General features: G+C 51.9%; 1 protein-coding gene across 1 annotated transcript; it reads right to left on the bottom strand.

The window, feature by feature from the left end:
- Nucleotides 1-570: 570 nt before the first annotated feature.
- Nucleotides 571-16,967, bottom strand: NR2E1 (nuclear receptor subfamily 2 group E member 1). The gene is made up of 9 exons (XM_072857877.1): nucleotides 16,943-16,967; nucleotides 11,759-11,904; nucleotides 10,930-11,017; nucleotides 10,403-10,638; nucleotides 8,940-9,086; nucleotides 3,840-3,936; nucleotides 3,305-3,454; nucleotides 2,930-3,035; nucleotides 571-733 (listed from the first exon to the last, which is right to left on the bottom strand). Exons 1-9 carry the CDS (start codon nucleotides 16,965-16,967, stop codon nucleotides 571-573), a joined length of 1,158 nt encoding a protein of 385 aa, XP_072713978.1.
- Between the last annotated feature and the right edge of the window lie 1,105 nt (nucleotides 16,968-18,072).

Below are 18,072 nucleotides of genomic sequence, written 5' to 3'. Positions count from 1 at the left end.
GCTGCCATCATAAGCTACTTTTTAATCAGTTCTGAAGGCCACTTCATGATGTATTATAGCAGAAGCAATGTTTTGGTAACCTGGTCTTAAATGTTGCCTATCATATTAAAAACATTTTCCCAACATAGGCTACTTTTAAAACAGTTCTGAAGGCCACCGCATCTCACGTTACAACAGAAGCCAAATTTGGTCACCCGGTTCCAAATACTGAACAAACCAAAGTACCTTCTTTCACATTTTGTCTCAGATCTGCCAGTTAAATGAGAGAATAGCGGAGTCTTTGTTAACTATGACTGGCATCTGAATTGCCTCCATCCTGTAGTAACAGGAATAGCAGCCAAATTCCAACCACTTTCACTTTTTCTGTAGAACAAAGCATTCTCTCCATGATCTAAATCACTCTGTTCAGAGCAGCAGAATCATATCTACTGGGGTATTTTTTGTCAATGGGTTTAAAGGCTAAACATTCCCAGGCTTATGCTTCCTGTAGATTTTGTTAGTTGAGGCTTATTCTCCATAGATAAAAGTTCTTCTCAAACTGTCCATCTTGATTTTTTATTTTAAGGTAATTTATATGTCACTGGATTTGTACATATCTGAAAGCAGTCTTGTAATTGGTACATTCCCAATGGTCTTTTTGAAAAACACTTCTTCTATTGTAGATGGACTAATCGAACGTAAAGCTGGTAAAAGCAATAAAAGTTTTCCAAAACGACAGGGTTGTGTGGGATACCTGGGAGACAGAGAGAGAAAAACCTGTTGAAGCTTTCAGATATTTTTCCAAAAAGAATGTTTTATTTTACAGAAAAGACCAATATTTAGCAAATTGTACAGATGGGTGCTACCTGTGCTAAAACCCTGTGGTTTGTACTCACGTGAGCAAGAAGGTTGACCCCAGGGAAAACTCTCATAATGGAGGTTAGCAGAATATAGACCAATGTCTCTGAGTTTTGATTAGCTCCTTTGTTTATTCCCTCAGAGCAGTAGCTATACAGAGACAGGACTTGCTCTGACTTGTCCCTCAGACAACAGCTATGTTCTTGATGCAGTTCAGGGAAGAGCTTGACCTATAATAAATACCCTGTCATTTAAAGTGCCATTTAAGCCTAGCTGGATTGTCATGGTAATCATTTTGCCCCCTTTTGGTTGCCTTATACATTGAATACCAATTGACATTTAGAAAGATTTTTTTTGGTTAAAGCAGCTGTGTTTTATCCCCAGGTAATGTATTTGTGTAATAGGATATTTTCCATCCTTTCTGCCAGCTTTTGAAGCCAACACAGCACAGGATATGCATTCTAGGTGTGCTTACGCTGACTTTACACCAGTGATTCTCTGCTTACAGTGGTCTCCCTAAAAGGAGTAGGTCATTTGGAGAAACATTCTGCTTCTCCAGTCTGCCCTCTCTTGCGTCCTGTTGAGAGCGACTCCACTGAGATCAAAGGGCTGATGCTGCTGTAATGCTGGCAAGAAGGTAAGTTCAAGCCTGAGGAGGAAATGCAAGCTGAAAGCCCTGTCCCATTGGAGTCAATGCAACAGTCCTGTCAGTGCACTGCACTTTTTTCCTTGTAAAAGGATATCTTTTACAACGGATACTGTTTAGCCCAGCAGCTAAATATTTCCAGCAATGCAGAAATGCAATAGAAAAGTCACCATGCCTGGAGTGGAAACCATGGCCATATAAAACCATTGCTCCCTGGCTTCTCTCTCCAACAGGCTCTGGCTCACTCAGAGTCTCCAGGGAGCAATCTTCATGGGAAAGGGCTTCCGTAAGAACAGGAAGAGGTTGCTGTGCTGCAGTTATTCTTTTTGCTCTGAACTAGCCGTAACTGGATGGTATTTGCAATTTTGCTCCCATCCCCGGGGCAGGCCATTCCCTTTAGACTAAACAGAAGTGCTTCAGAGACTGCTGCCATCTGATCTCTGACACTGAGCTGACTTCTGCTAGACAGAGCTATTATAAGAGCAGATCAAAGTTGCAGAAGGAAAAAATGGTATAAAAGTTCCTCTTCCACCGCTCCATCTCCCACTGTGCTAGTCTCATGGACCTCCACTGCAGCTAAAGGACTGAGACGTGGACTTTACAAGACCTGTCGCAGGTCTCCCCAGAAGTCCTGAACCAGCCAGAGCAGCTGTTGGAGAAGATGTTGGTGCACTCTTCTGGCTCTTCCCCTGTCCCACCACTCTGAAGTGGTCCATAGCAGGAGGCTACTGATCTGTTCACAGCCAGCTGTTAGAGAGTGTGGGGTTGTGTTTTGCATAGTACGTTTCATGCAGTCCTGGGCTTACCCCTGCACACTTTGTGGGATGACAGCTACAGCTTTTACAGCAGGTTTTAAGATTTCTTTATGCTATGGGACTTATCCTTAATGGGACAGAGGGGAATATTTTCTTCCCAAACAATGATTCTCATCGCTCTGCTGCGGCACCAAAATGGGATTCACAATTTCTGGATTTTTCATTTCAACCTGAGAACAGACTCAGGGTAGCATCTTGGAAGAGCCATTTAACTTCCTTGTGTCCCGATTTCCGTGTCTGCAAAATGGGGGAAATTACATGGGGAAGTGTATTGGAGATCATGAGTCAAAAGTGCTCATGCTGCTGTGAGTTGTGATGTTGTTTTGAGCATCACTATTAGCAGTATTTAACTGAATAAAATGTAGAGGAAAGGATAGCATTCTGAAATGCAAAGTGTTCCACAGCAGGTATCACTTCCCAGGGGAAGATCTCTCCTTTTACCGCTTTTCAATTTGTCTGAATAAATCCCATGTTCCTCATTTCATCAGGAAAGCCAAATCCCAGCAGGCTGACAGCCAACGTATACTTGCCCAGTCCCCATTTCAGTCAGTGTAAATGTCACCTTCGCTACAGTGGGAGCGTCATTTTACCCCTACACCTGCAAGAAGTATTGAGAGAAGACACCGGTCACCTGGTATGAATGTAGCTGTTCAGAGTGAGCTGGGCTTCATCTTGAAGGGCTGCTATGGCGGCAGCATTTCGGAAACTCCTCAGTTCGGAACCACTGTGTGTAGGCACTGGAAAGCAGATCAATTACTAGTTCAGCTTGATTCTTGGGTGGGTCAAAACAGTTCAGCTAGTGCTATCAATGGAAATTAAACGTTCCCATTAGTTCCCCAGCACTCCACTGTCAGCCTTTCAAAATGTAACACCAACTATTGGAATTCAATACTGGGAAACCTGTTGGATGATATAATGCCATGTCTGGTCTACAACATCATTTTTGCTTTAAAGTAGCAACCTCACAGGTATCAGACCAGCTGAGCAAGAGATTCTTTCTGCTTACCAGCTTTAAAAGTGACGATGCATTTGAGACAGGCAAATTCGGTAGCATCTAGCCGAAGTTGTCTAAATCTAGCCACAACCTCCTGTAAAGCCTGTATTTCTGAAATAATTTTATTCAGCTTCTGAGAATCTGTATTGTCACCATTCATGCCTAAAACAGAAACAGATGAAATAAATAATATTAAAGGCATTTGCTTTATTTTATATTGATTTCTGACAAAATCCTCTGTATCAATATCCACTCTATTGTCACACTTGTCTATCTGGTTCCATGTAAACTGACTATATTGTATGAAAGTTAATATAAAATCTTCTCTTGGATGATAACAAACACAGTAATTTGCATTTAAATGACAATGCAAGCAGTCATGAATACAACAAAACAACATTATTTGCATTTAAATATAGATTTATAAATGACAGGTATGCTCTATTGTTCAGTAGGAATTTGTTATTCTTTACATGTTGTTCTTTTTTCAGTAATGTATTTTTATGGTAATTTTTGTAACAAAGTCATTAAATTGTGCAATTCTTACCAGATACAGCCAGTAGAGTGTTAGCATCAACTGGAATGGCCCATTGTGCTATTCCTAGAACAAACAGTTCTCTCCAAGCATCTTCCAAAAGCATCAGCTGTCATACAATAGATGTACAATATAACATAGTGTATAATTTATAGATTTATAAACAATTTAAATATGTAAATTTCTGTTATTTTAAAAACTACTTTAAATGCCTGTCATGGTGTTTTCCCCACAGCATTCGTTAGCTCTTCTCTTAGCTTTCTGAGAAGGTGTCTAGAAATAAGTCTATATGCATTGTAGAAAAACACCGAGGGTTGGCTCACTGTGCACCATGTTGTGGACCAAAAGGGAGGAGAAGGAGAAAGGAGAGGAAGAACTCCCGCCCCAGAGAGCTGGCTCACAACATGAACACTCGCCTGTGTTTCTCATCACAGCATGGGCTCTCTCCTCCTCTCCTTTGGCACACATAGCTGTCCTGGGACAAGCTGGACAAGTGCTCTCCTATTGCTCTCTAGGGATTACCCTCCTTTCCCTCGGGAAGGCAGGATTTGTGATGAAAAGCCTGGACAACGTCCTGAAATTACATCACTCTGTAGGGAGCACTGCTTTAGAGCACATAGGTATCTTTAACCCCTTCATTACTAAGCAAGTCTTTAGCTCTTTCAAGCACAGCATCTGGACACACATACGGTTTCTCAGTGTCACCTGTTTTCCTGCTTTTTGCTTAAAATCACTCAGAAATTCCAGGCACTAAGAGCTGTTTCCTTTCAGAAAACTGACTATCCAAGCACCTAAGCTGACAGCATTGCTAGTTCTCTGCAGTTTTGGTACATTGCCTGGTTGTATGGAGGATGTGTTTTTCTCTGTTTGGAGGCAATGCCTTTGATTTCCGTGGAGAGGCAGTGGTGCATCTGAAGAGGAGACGTGACTCCTGGTAATGCAGACTGGCAAAAGCCAGAACAGACATGTTTAGTCTTGAGGGCATCTATGGATTGTTGGCCCAGACCAACTAGTAAGAGGGGTTTGGAGGGCCCCCATTTCACCTGAAGTTCATGGCCTAAAGGACATGCTGAGGTGCATACACATTGCTGGCACCTCATGTCTCTCAATAGGGTGGGAGAGATTTGGAAGGGTGAGAATTGTAGTGGACACAGGAGGGATCATCTGGTGGCTCCATACAGTGAAAAGAGATTGCCCAAAACTCATGCAGAAAAAAAAGCAAACCACAAGTATTAATATTGCTATGGGCCCTGAAAGTATCAGCAGCGTAGCTTCTTAGGAAAATAGGAAGGAGGGTATTTTAAGTCTATAAAGATTCTGTAAAAGGAAGAATAAAGTAAAAAATTACGTCTTACTGTCCTGGTTTCGGCTGGGATAGAGTTAATTTTCTTCCTAGTAGCTGGTCTAGTGCTGTGTTTTGGATTTAGGATGAGAATAATGTTGATAACACACTGATGGTTTAGTTGTTGCTGAGCAGTGCTTACACTAAGTCAAGGACTTTTCAGCTTCTCATCCTGCCCTGCCAGTGAGGAGGCTGGGGGTGCACAAGAAGCTGGGAGGGGACACAGCCAGGACAGCTGACCCCAACTGGCCAAAGGGCTATTCCATACCATATGGCGTCATGCTGAAAAAAAAACTGTGGGGATTTGGCCAGGGGGGCACGACTGCTGCTCGGGAACTGGCTGCACATCAGTCAGCGGGTGGTGATGCATTGTGCATCACTTGTTTTGTATATTCTTTTATCATTATTATTATTTTCCCTTCCTTTTCTGTCCTATTAAATTGTCTTTATCTCAACCCACGAGCTTTAACTTTTTCCCGATTCTCTCGTAGTGAGCGAACGGCTGTGTGGTGTTTAGCTGCCTGCCGGGTTAAACCACGACACTTACCAAATCAGTTATGATTTCCTTGGAATTGGATATGTGAAAGTAATAGATTAGACAGAAAGCATGCAGTAAGAGTGAATCCTTTATCTATGTGCTAACTCTTAACAGTATTATGAGTTTTAAAACACCCTCTTCCGGTCAGAATGGGAGGAAGAGCTCTCAGAGTCTCTGCTCTCAGCTTATCAACTGCAGGCTTATGCCCATTTTCTGCCTTTTTGTGCTATGTGCTTTGCAGACCTTCTATATAACTTGACTAAGGAAGTTGTGACGGGAAAGTATTTCTGCCTCTGTTTGCGTATAGTTACTGTTTGAAATAATTACATTGGATTTTACAGTACTGGAAGCTGCCCAGATCATTGTATGAAATACGGAGGGGAAAGGCGGTCTAGGGTGCAGTGCCCATCTCAGCTTTGTTCTGAGAGCAGCCGAACCTGCTCGTAAGTCTCCTAACTGCTGCTGCCGGCAAACCCAGCCCCTCCTCTGGATAATCCTGCCTGATGGATGTGCAGGTTTCCATATGACATAGGAAATGATTCGCCAGCCTTTCATCTGCTTTTCTAAAACTTTTTTTGTCATTCATTCATGCAGATACAATGGTAATGAATGGTAGTTCCTGGAAGGTATCGGTTTCATATGTTCTTTCCCACTAAGTCTTTAAAGTCAGAAGACTTTAGAAATAAGAGACTATTCCAATAGCTGAAGTTTTCTTCATGCCAATGCATAAGTCTGTAAAACCACCAATTAAAATAATTCATGCTGAAGTCATACTCAGCCCTCCTTCTTCAAAGAAACAAGAAATACCAGGCTTTCTGAAGGACTGGGTTTTACTTCTTAATCAGCCCCATCCTGTTAGTACGACCTTTTGTTGGTGGCCTGCATTGGGCCAACCTGCCTTACGGACAAGCTGGGCAGGTGTGCAGGCCAGCAGAACTCGAAGCATGGCATTTTTGTTGTGTGGCTTCCAATCCACGATAGGATTAGCTCTATGGATCTGGGGAAGGGACACGGCCTCTGTTTTACTGAGGGTAGTGACACAGCAATCCTCAGACTTGGGTTTTGTCAGCAATTTGGTTTCTACTTATTTCCTTGCCTTCAAGATGAAACTGTCGCAGAGTCCTGGAATCACAATGCATTTGCCTTTTCGGAAAAGCACAAAAAAAGCAAAATCCAGGAGAAGGTTTTAGACTCTCCTCGGACAGATGTCAGGGATACAAAAAGAGAAATACAGACATTTACAGCTGGGCCATTGTCAAATTAAATAATGCAACGGCACTATTATAAAAAATCAACTGATTATTCATGAAATAAAGTGATTAAAATCAGAGTTATTTCTTCTCCAGCTCTCCTGAATGTGACAGGGGAATCATGCAGAAAGAGGCCCACGTCAAAGCTTTAGAGCTGAGCAGCTCTGAGTTTTGAGGAAGCTGGCTTGCAGTGAAGTACGGCAAGTCAAGGTGATGTTAAGGAAAGGCTGGGATTTTAAGATGTAGTTCACTAACATTAGTCCCTGATATGAAAGTGAAAGAGGCAGTGGGTTATTTAAAGATAACGGGAACACTCTGATATCTATGGTAGATAAGCAGGCCTTGCTGTTTGAGGCATGCTTAGTCATGTGCAATGGAGAATGCCCTTGCTCCCAAATCCTGCTGCCCCCTCCTCCGCACTCTAACAGAGATGGCCTTGTGGGAAATGCATCCATATTATGTCAAATAAAGCCTTCACCTAAGGACCCTCCTGTGGACATCACTGGTCTAGAGATGGACCCAGGCTCTTCCCATGCGCTGAGGCTCCTGCTGAAGCGGCACCCTTGCTGCTTGTCCCTGATAATTGGGGCTGTTTCTTTGGTTGCTGAGCATGACAGACCTGGTGCTCCACAGGAGTAGCGGCAGCAGAGGACAACATTAGAGAACAGCATGCCGCACTGGGACCGCTGTCTTCCTTGCAGTGCATGTCACCTCCGGGGCCCTATCTCATTGCTCCCCTCACGCTCACTCCGTAGCAGTACTGCAGCCAGAGCTGAGCAGCATCCCCCTTTGTCTAATGTCACAACGGGGGTTTCAAAACATGTGTCTGGTGCTAGAAAAGGAACATTTCAATGTACCTTAGCTTTATATCACATTGTGACCATCATGATGTGCCTTTAGGTAGAAAACACTATTGGTTTCCTAAGAAGCTCTTTTCTTTCAGTTCCAAATACATATTTGCATATCGACTGCAACACTTGCAACAAGCATCCATGGAAAGGAACTAGTTCCTCTGATGACTGCTACGTAGCATCTAAGGTACAACGTTTTTAGTTACCATTATGGGAAATTAGCTCAATCATATCAAAGTATTAGTTGTCTTTTATGATTGGAGCTTTGCGTAGATTTCTCCCCTTCCATTTTATAATTATCTGATTACTTTTTTTTTTTAATTAGTACATTATACAAAGCACACTGAGTCCTCATCAAGAATCAAGTCATTAAGAAATTGCTTCAGCTCATATGGTTCACATATGATTTACTAGAGGCAAAGGCAAATTGTCATAGAGGAAAACAAGACAAATTAAGGAAGATTTTAATTAATGGTGAAAAATATTGGGGGCTGGCCAAATTCTGCTTCCACCATATTGGTGTGATTGTAAGTTCACTGAAGCCAACATGAATAAGGCACAAATGTTGGCTGAGGAGAGGAGAGGAGAGGAGAGGAGAGGAGAGGAGAGGAGAGGAAAGGGGAGGGGAGGGGAAGGGAGAAGAGGGGAGGAGAGAGGAGGAGAGAGGAGGAGAGAGGAGGAATGGTCTTCAGAAATCACTTCACTCATATCCAGGACCATATGCTTAGCTAAGCACTTCTTATCCCAAAATAGCAACGTAAGATGCTGTCCCCATTTTATGGAGGGGAAAGTTGACCCACAAATAGAGAAGCAGTTTTGGCACACTGATTTTGGTCTGCAGCCTGGTGACTTTTCCTCTAGAACTTGTCCTCCCATAATATTTGCTTTATGTTAGATTTTCTTCTGGCTTGATTTTCACTTGCTTCATGAAATAGCAATTGGAGGAAAGCAGTTTCTAAATCACTGCCTGGTTTTTAGGGACAGATCAAAACTCTGCCCTGAACTTCAGAACTGCTGAAGTCCATTATGGATTTAAAGGTCTAGCGCTGAAGGTTCAGGACCCAATCTGAGCTCTGAGCCCTCTTCAACAGGCAGGCCAGGCCAATGCCATTCCCACTGCAGATGCCTTACCTGGTCTTGTAAGGACAAGGTGGAGAAGGCTGGGACACTCTTGGCCCACTTGATGCTCATAAACAGAAGTCTGGCTGCCGACTCGCAGACGGATTCGGTGGCCACTTCGTAGAGATACATAGGGGTACCGTTGACTTCATGTGGGTACTAACATCAAAAAGAAAATAAAGCAACTTCATACAACATCACCAAGGCAGCCTGGTCTTCCTCTCCCATACAGCTGCCATTCAGTGCATCATGCTCATGCCTGATACAGAGTGTGCACTCTCTTATTCTGCAAGCAGAGGGCATTGCTTTCAGTGGGCCCACTCCGAACCACTCTCTGCTGCTCATCCATGTGGATGAACTGTACTACAGAAACAGTTGTCTGGAGGAGGTTGAAGGGAGAAAGAACTTGTTACATCAGGGGAAAAAAATTACCAAAATGCAGCATCATGCTTTACCCTGTTACACAATAGCACACCTCTGGTAGCAGAGTTAGAAGAATACAAATTTGATTAAGAATTTGTGGTTTGTAACCTGTGCTTCAGAAGCTGATTTAGCACTCCAGCCTTGCTCAGCAAAGCAGTGAGTGCTTGTTTAGGCTTAACCCTTCATCTAGCTCCCTTACTGCAACAGGCTGTAAGCAGATGCGTAGAGCTAAGCATAACTACCTAAGGGGCGTGTAGGATTGGAATGGCGTTACATTTTCAAGCATGTGCTATGTTTTCTTGTGAAATGATTTCTGATTCAGTATTTTCCAAAATTATAATATAAAACTATATGTTACGATCATGTTCACGATGGATTCTGCCAAGCTACCAACTCTGAAAATGCAGAACTATTTAAGTTGTCTCTTCTAGGATTTTCTAGGTGCTGTGAATATGCAAAATGCCATTGCAAATGGGTTAATGAAAAACATCCCCTTATGGTGATGCACCTAATTCCTGTGCAGCTGAGGCCACAGCAGTACTTCCTCTGGGCTGCTTAGGAAATGTCACATCCAAGAAGCACAGAGCCAGCTTAGACACTTTTGTGTCTGTGTGGCCAAGCTGCAGGCTTTGGTCAGTACAGACAGAACTTTCTGGACTACACCACTATGGAGATGGGCATTTTGCTGAAAAAAACTCAGTGATTGCAGCTCATGCTCATGAAACAAGGTTTAAAATTGACTTGTGGATGGGCTCCAGGCAGGAGGAGCACCTCTGTAACCACGAGGGTGTAAGGATGTAGGAGACAGGGTTTGTACAGAGCAGGTTATCAGTCGGTCCTTCTGCATACTCCTTCTGCAGAGGACTTCTTACCCCTTGCACCTCGTACCTTCAGAGCTTTTAGGGACATAACAAGGGTCCCCACCACAACCCACAAGGCCTCAAGCCTTGCTTTTTGCCACATCTATCCCAGAGGCAGGAGGGAGCTGGTGGGTTGCAGGCACCCCAGCAGCGAGGTCTGCAGGCCTGCCGGGGGCCGGGGCGATGGCTGACCTTTGGGGTGGGCTGCGCCAGGCCCACCAGAGCCTGCCTCTCGGGGGTGCCAGCGACGGCAGCCAGCTCCAGGCTGTGGGGCTCCAGCTGGGACACGGCGGTGAAGAAGGCGGGTGCCGGCAGGGCGGCAGCGGGGAAGTGCGGGGCGCTGCCGCTCTCTTCCTTGTGCCCGCGGAAGTAGAGGGCCACCTGCTTCCGTATCGTCGACGTCCGGGGGCCCCGCTCGTGCTGCACCGCTGTGGGGCACCAAGGAGAGGCGAGGGGGTCACCACGGGGTCCCGCACCGGGTGCCCCGTGCTGCTCGGCTGGGCTTCCCTCCCTCCCCGCAATTTTTTGGGGCCGACCCCGCGCCCCCCACCCGGAAGGCATCTGGGGAGAAACGGGCGAGGCTGCCGCGGGATGGAGGTCATTAGGGCCCGGGGGGGACACCCCGCAGCGACACACCGCTCCCCCTTCAGAGCAAGGCCCGGCTCCCTCCCGCCCGCCCGCCGCCCCGGCCCCGGCCCCGGGAGAGGGGGAGCAGGTACCGTCTTTGTTCATGTTGACCTCCAAGCACTTCTTCAGCCGGCAGGCCCGGCACTGGTTCCTGTGCGTCTTGTCCACCGGGCAGCCTCCCTGCAACACAGCCAGCCGTCGGGCCGGGGGGAGCAGCGCGCTCACCCCGCCGCCCCCGGCGCCCTCCCCGCGGCGCCCGCCCTGGGTGCCCGCCCTGGGTGCGCGGGGGGCCGAGCCGAGCCGGGCCGAGCCGAGCCGGGCCGGGCCGGGCCGGGCCGGGGTGCTTGGCCCCGCGGCGGGGCGGGCCGGGCCGCCTTCAGCACCGGAGACAGCGACGGCGGCGCCGCCCCCTCGGGGCGCCCCGGTCCCCTGTGTCCCCCAACGCGTCCCCAGCCCCGCATCCCCGCGGGGACGCTCCGCGGGTGGAAACGAGCTCGGTCAGAGCGGGAAGGGGAAAAAGCGGAGCTGCGACCCGCCGGGAGTGGAAATCGTGTCGGTTGTCCGTCGGCCGGCTACGGGCCGCGGCTTACCGAGGGGCTGCCCCTCTCCTTCCTCGCCGCCCCCCGCCGCCCTCCCGGCTCCCTCCTTGCGCATCCCCCCCCCGGGGCGGGGGCGCACCGGTGGGCTGCGGCCGCACGGCCCGGGGAGGGGGGACGTGCCGGGGGGAGGCGGGCGGGGGCACCCAGCGCCCGGCCTCGGCCCGGGACCCCCTGGGAAGGGAGGGGGAGGCTGCGTGGCAGCTGGATCTCACTGCTGCGGGTGTTTCTGTTGGCGGGGGGGGGGGGGGGGGGCAATACGGGGCCCTGGGGAGGTGCAGGGTAAGAGGTGCAGGCGGTGAGGGGACTGCGCTGCGGCTGGTACCTGGTTTCCCGATTTGCAAACATAGGTCCTATTCCTCCTGATGCTCCGCTTGAAAAATCCCGAGCACCCATCGCAGGCGTAAACCCCATAGTGTTTCCCGGAGCTGCGGTCCCCACACACTTTGCAAGGGATGTCTAAAATGCGACCTGAAAGCAGAGAAGGGAGAGAGGGAGAGAGCGAGCGCTCAGCAATCTGACCTCCGGAGGGATTAGCCCCAGAGCCGCGGTACAAGCAAATAATGAAGTGATTTTATAGCCAACTTTCTTTTCCTTGAGCAAGTGTCAGTTTTCTACAATGAGCATTATTCATGCCCCGCTACGTTTATTTGGATCTTCTATAATCGCCAAGACCCATTTTGGAAGGGAAGATTACAGCAGCGGGAGCAGCAGACTTGCCTGCTAGAAGTGGGGATGCAGAGGGGGGGACTTGGGGGGGGGGAGGGCGTTTCCCTCGCTTTCTGGCGCTCGGCGAAGAGAGGACGGCACTTTCCCTGGGCAGGAGAGCGGGCAGGAGACCGAGGCACAGAATAAACCAAAACAAAATAAAATGACTGGGAAGCCAAGTAACCTCCTCTCCCGCTTAGCAAGCCCAGCGAAAGGGGGCTGGCTCCTGCCACAGACGAGCCGTGCCACTTTCTTCACCCCAAAACCTGCAGCAAAACTTTCCGCCTCGCCTTTGTGCGCCGACGCGGCCGCGGGCTGCGGGCTGCGGGCTGCGGGCTGCGGGCGGGCCGGGGCGCGGGGCTGGCGGGCGGGCAGCGCCGCTCCGCTCCGCTCCGCTCGCCCGCAGCCCCGCTCCGCCGGGCGCTGCTTTCGCACCGACTTTGACTGGAATTGCAAATGCTCTGAGCGTGATGTAAAAACTTGAACCGAGATTATTGCAGCGCCGTTCAAGAAACGCGCCAAAATCCCGCTCGGCTTCTGCCTTTTCTCCGGTTTTGCTCTTCTCTTCGCTCTTTTTTTCCCTTTCTTTTTCTTTTTCTTTTTCTTTTTCTTTTTCTTTTTCTTTTTCTTTTTCTTTTTCTTTTTCTTTTTTAGTTCTCTTTCTTCTCTTTTTCTTTTCTTTTCTTTTCTTTTCTTTTCTTTTCTTTTCTTTTCTTTTCTTTTCTTTTCTTTTCTTTTCTTTTCTTTTCTTTTCTTCTTCTCTTCTCTTCTCTTCTCTTCTCTTCTCTTCTCTTCTCTTCTCTTCTCTTCTCTTCTCTTCTCTTCTCTTCTCTTCTCTTCTCTTCTCTTCTCTTCTCTTCTCTTCTCTTCTCTTCTCTTCTCTTTTCTCTTCGATTCTCTTCCCTTCGATTATCTTTCCTTTACTTTTCTTTTCCTCTGCCTCAAACAGACTTCTTTCCTCCTACCACAACTTACGCTGGAGATTCCGTCCCTCTCACCAAACCTTGGTCTCCAACCTCCGACGGAGAGCGTTCGGGGCCGCTATCTTTGTTTGAAAGTAGTTCAGGGAGAGCCCCAGCTGCGGGTGGGTGGTGAGGGTGAGGCTGGAAGGAGGACGGCGGCAGCGTGCGGTGCGGTGCGGTGCGGTGCGGAGCGGAGCGGAGCGGAGCGCTGCTGGGACTGCGGGGGGGAGCAGGCCGCAGGGGCTCCTCTCGCTCCCTTGAGAATTTAGGAGCCCGGGATACTTTCAGACATGTCTACGCTAAGGCTCTAAGACAATGCCTGCTGGCAGACAATAGGGACATTAGATAAAGTGTTAACTTAATGATTTTGCCCATTGAAACTCGTTTGACTGCCTCCAATGAGCACAAGCTGCCAGCTTCTCCCCTAAATGAGACCCGACAGCTGCTATACACAACACGGCGAGAGGGACGGGGATTAGGTTAGGGACTGCGAGAGGGAGGGGTGGTGGGGGGAGGGAGGGAGGGAAGGAGGGAGGGGAGAGGTTAAAGAATAGAAAACTTTGACGCAATTAATAAGGAGCGCAGCTAAAGGAAGCCCCCCCGCCCCACTGCCCCGAGCAAGCCGCGGCTTTGGAGCTGCAGGTAGGCGCCCGTGAGGAGGGCTGAGGCCAAGGCACGGTTTCTGGGAGTGTGTAATTACAAGCCCTCCTTGCCACCTGCCTATTGGGGCACCAGTGACCCGTCAAAAAGTGTAGCATGGGAATTCGGATATCGCACAATGCCAACGGGGGAAAGCGCTCGACTTCCCTCTCCAGCCCTTAGCATCCACGGGGAGAGAGAGGGTCCACACGCACGCACACAAAGGAAGAGGAGGAGGAGGAGGAGGAGGAGGAGGAGGAGGGGCAGGCTGGGGGTGGGGGGAGAGACACTGGAGCGGTACGTGCAGCGGTGGTGCATCCCGGTGCGGAGCGCGGCTCCGCCGCGCTGCCCCCGCGCACCCCGGCCCGCCGCCGCTCCCGGCGCCGGGACCCCCCGCTCCCCCTTCCCTCTGCCCCGGGCCCCAGCCCCAGCCGCGGCCGCGCACCCGCGCCCGCCGTGGGGCCGCCACGCGGGGCACCGGGCAGCCGCGGGGGTCCCCGCTCCCCCGGCCGGCCTGCGGCGCGGGGCAGCCCGCTCGGCTTCGCGGGCGCTGAAAGCGGGCGGCGGAGAGGGAAGAAACTTGGGCTGCTTGTACAAAACAGGTTTCCCCAGGCGGATTTTAAGTTCGGGAGCCGCGTTAAAAATATAATAGGCATCATATATGTACGTACATATCCACACCGTGCGGGTAAACATGCAATATATGGAGCATATGTATACGTTCCATATATTCTCTACACGTCCACATATTCCGCCTACAAACACCGAGCACCTGGCGCACCGGTCCGAACCCCAGCAGCCACGCTTCCAGCCGTCGGAGCGGCGCGGCCCGTCCGATCAGCTCCGCGGCCCCGACGAGGCGGAGGACGGGGAGGGGGGACGCGGCGGAGGGAGCGGCTGAGCCCCCCGCCCCGGGCGGCTGCGGGGCCCCCCCGTCCCCGCCGCCCGCCCGCAACCCCGGCCGCGCTCCGCGCCCCCCGCCGCCCCCCATCCCCGCCCCGCGGAGGCTGCTGTGAGAAAACTTTCGTGCAGGGCAAAATATGAAATAAATGGAGGGGGAAGAAGCAGGGCGGGGGGCGGGAAGAGAAAAATGTAAGCTTGACACGGGGTCATGAGATAACTGATTAACTCTGTTTAAAAGCGCTCCGGTTCCCCGAGGTACCGCTTCGTCTCAGAAGTTTAGCGCTAAGAAAATGGGATTTCTGTTCAGCTGGGAAACCGTTTTGAACATCCCACGACAGGGGGTCCTTGGGGGCTTTTTTTGTGTGTCATAATTGCTTAAAGGATATATGGCAGCCCCGATTACTGTAATTACCATCAGAGGCTGTTGAAAGAAGTTAGTCTGGGCTCGGGGGACGGCGGGATGGGGTCTTGTTACCACCCAGGCAGACATCGCAGCTGACATCGCTAGGCGCCCACCGGCGGGCAGAAAAGCCAGGCCGGAAAGCCCTTGCCCAGGAGCCCCCGGGACCCCCGGGACGGGCGCCCAGGCCCCGCTTCAGCGGATCGGGCTTTTGCGTGCGCTGCCGAGGCCGACCGGGCTCGGGCCCCGGGCCCGGGGCAGTCGCCCGCCTGTCCCCATCCCCGCGGGGCCTGGCCGGCTCGGGCCTGGGGGTCCCCTTCGGGCGGTCGCGGGGGGCCTGGGGGCGTCGGGGTCAGCAGCGAAAGCGGCGGCGGTGGCAGGGGTCGCCCCGCCCCGTGCGCCCGGGGCCGCGGTCCAGCCTTGCGGGTTTTCTCCTCCGCAAAATGTCTCTGGCAGCAGCTCCGCCGTCCTTTGGGGACGAGGCTTCCCGGCCCTTCCTGCCCGTCCCCGACACTCAGGAATCTGCCAGGAGCCCCGACCACGTCCCGGCGCGGCTGCCCACGGGCCCGATCCCGCTCCGGCTCCCCTGGCGCTCACCGGGCAGCTCGGGCAGCGCAGCCGGCGGGAGGCGGCCCCGGCCGCCGCAGCTGTTTTCCCCGGTGCCCCCGTCCCCTCCGCCGGTTACCACCTCCGCCGCGGCCCGGCTACTATTTTTTTTTCCCCCGGGGGGGGGGGGCTGGCGCTGAAAAATGCCGCGCTCAGCCCCACGGGGAAAGAAGGCGAGCCAACCCACGCCGAAACGGCGGCAGCTCGGCCGCAGCGCCGGGCCCCCGCCGGGCTTCGCGCCGCCCGCCTCCTCCACGCGCGACTTCCACGCCGCGGGCCCCGCCGCGGGTCCCCGGCCCCCGCGGACAAAGGGCGGACCCGGGTCAAAATAATGGAGGCACGGAGAAGGCCGTGGGAAGGGGGGGCGACCGGTGGCAGGTACGGCGGCGGGTCCCTCCCGGCTCTGCCTCCCTTTCTCCGCCGCTCCGCAGCCCCCGGAGCCCGCCGGAGCGCAGGGGAAGTAACTGTCCGATCCATCACTTGTCAGACATTAAATTGGATTGGGTATTTTTTCCCCCCTTTGTTACTGACTCCATCCATATTACAAACTCCGAAAGTCCCGTTGGGATTATACGGATTGGGCCATTCTGTAAGAGCGGTTAGTCATGCTTTAAATTCCCCAGTTATGAGGTGCATGGATTTAGGATTAAGGAAAATGTGACTTTTAAGTTGTTTCTGCTTTCCTCGTTGCAGGATTATTTGTTGTAACTGGAAACGGTGTGCAAAGTATTGCATTTAAATCCTCCTTCAATAGAGTTGCTTACGCGATTCCGTGTAATTGAGTGCCCGGAGTTTCAAACTCTTAAAAAGAAATTAGTATGTCGCAGAAGATTGCATAAAGTCCGTGAGAAAAGCAGCACGTTTCACCTCCGTAATGCCCTTTAAACCCAAGCCTTCTCCCCTCCGCCCCAGCACCGGACACCCGCAGGCAACCGCCCGCGCCCCGGCGGGACGAGCCCCCTCCCCGCTGCCGGCGGAGCCGCCTTCCCCGGGGCTCGCTGCCCCGGGCTCCTGCCCCGGTTCCCGGGGCGGAAAGCCGGGGCGGGCAGCTGGGAAGCGGCTTTTTGTGAGCGCCGGGCCCAAACTCCACCGGGGCAACTCCGAGCCCACGTATTCGTTGCCACTCCGGATGGAAATACACACTTCTTTTTTAATTCGGAGGGGGGGGATGCAAACCCAAACCACAACCCCCCTCCCCTTCCTCTCCCTCCCCTCCACCTCCCGCCCCCCAGGCCAGGCTGCGGCCGGTCTCGGAAAGGCTGCTCGAAGCCTCCGCCGCGTTATTACCCACTTGTTGATCCCGCCGGCTTGCTCATGCTCGAAGCCCCCGGGAGTCGTTAAACTCGGGGCGAAGTGTCGGCGCCGGGGCGAGGCGGTGCCCCCCCCGCCGGCCCGGCGGCTCCGCGGGGCAGGTGCCTCCCTCGGGCGCTCACTGCTGGCTCCGCCGCGGGGGCCGGCACATCCTCGCCGCTGCCCCGCTCCCCAGCGATGTCCTCCCGAGGGACGGGGACACACGGCGGGGACGCGGCAAGGAAAAGAAAAAAAAAAGAAAAAAGAGCAAAAAGAAAAAACCAAAAAGGAGAAAAAGGGAAAAAAAAAAAAAGAAACGAAATGGCCCAAAGTCGGCGGCCGCTCGCTGCCCCCCTGCGAGCAGATGCTCTCGGGACCCCGGGAGGGTGCAGGGGGGTGCGAGTGGGCTGGCCACCGCGCTCCTGGAAGGCAAGCGAGAGCCACAGCAGCCAGGACAACAATGAGACGAAGGAGAAGGTAGGATGGGGAGCGGGGCTCTGCGCCGAGCGCCTCGGTGCAGCGAGCAGGGAGATCAGAGCCTGGAAAAATAATGGAAGGGGGGAAAAGGCGTCAGAGGAGGCTGTCTCTGCCTCTCAGAAACTGAATGGTATAAAAAGGGAAAGGTTTCCAGAAGTTCATTACACGGGCTGACTTTGCGCTTTGAGCTCCAGGCTTCGGCCCCTATAATATCGGCAGAGAGGCTGTGACAGGCAGCGGCGGGGAGGGGAGAGGGGAGAGGGACGCCCCTCGCCCACTGCGCTTCCCTCGCTTTCCCCCCAACTCCTGCCGCCGCGTGACGTCACCCTGCGCTGGGAAGGGGAGGGGGCGGGGAGGGGGTTAAATGCTAATGATATTAATGAACCCCCGAGCGGCTTCCACACAAAATGCAGCGGATGCCGAGATGATTCCGCCTCCTCGCTCGCCTTGTGCCCTCGCTGTCATAAAAAGGGACCCCCCCCAAAAAAAAAAAAGAAGGAAAAAAAAAGAAAATAAAAGAAAAAAGAGGAGACAAAAGAAAAGCAGAAAGAACGGATCGAGATCCCGTTTCTTTGGCATTTTCCCGTGCCGAGGTGGGGCCCGCCTGCGGTTCGCCCCTGCCCTTGCCCTTGCCCCGGCCCGGGCAGCGGCTGT

The sequence above is a fragment of the Ciconia boyciana genome, chromosome 3 (genome assembly GCF_034638445.1).
Source record: "Ciconia boyciana chromosome 3, ASM3463844v1, whole genome shotgun sequence".
Taxonomy (NCBI): domain Eukaryota; kingdom Metazoa; phylum Chordata; class Aves; order Ciconiiformes; family Ciconiidae; genus Ciconia; species Ciconia boyciana.
This window is presented reverse-complemented; position numbering and strand designations above follow the sequence as displayed.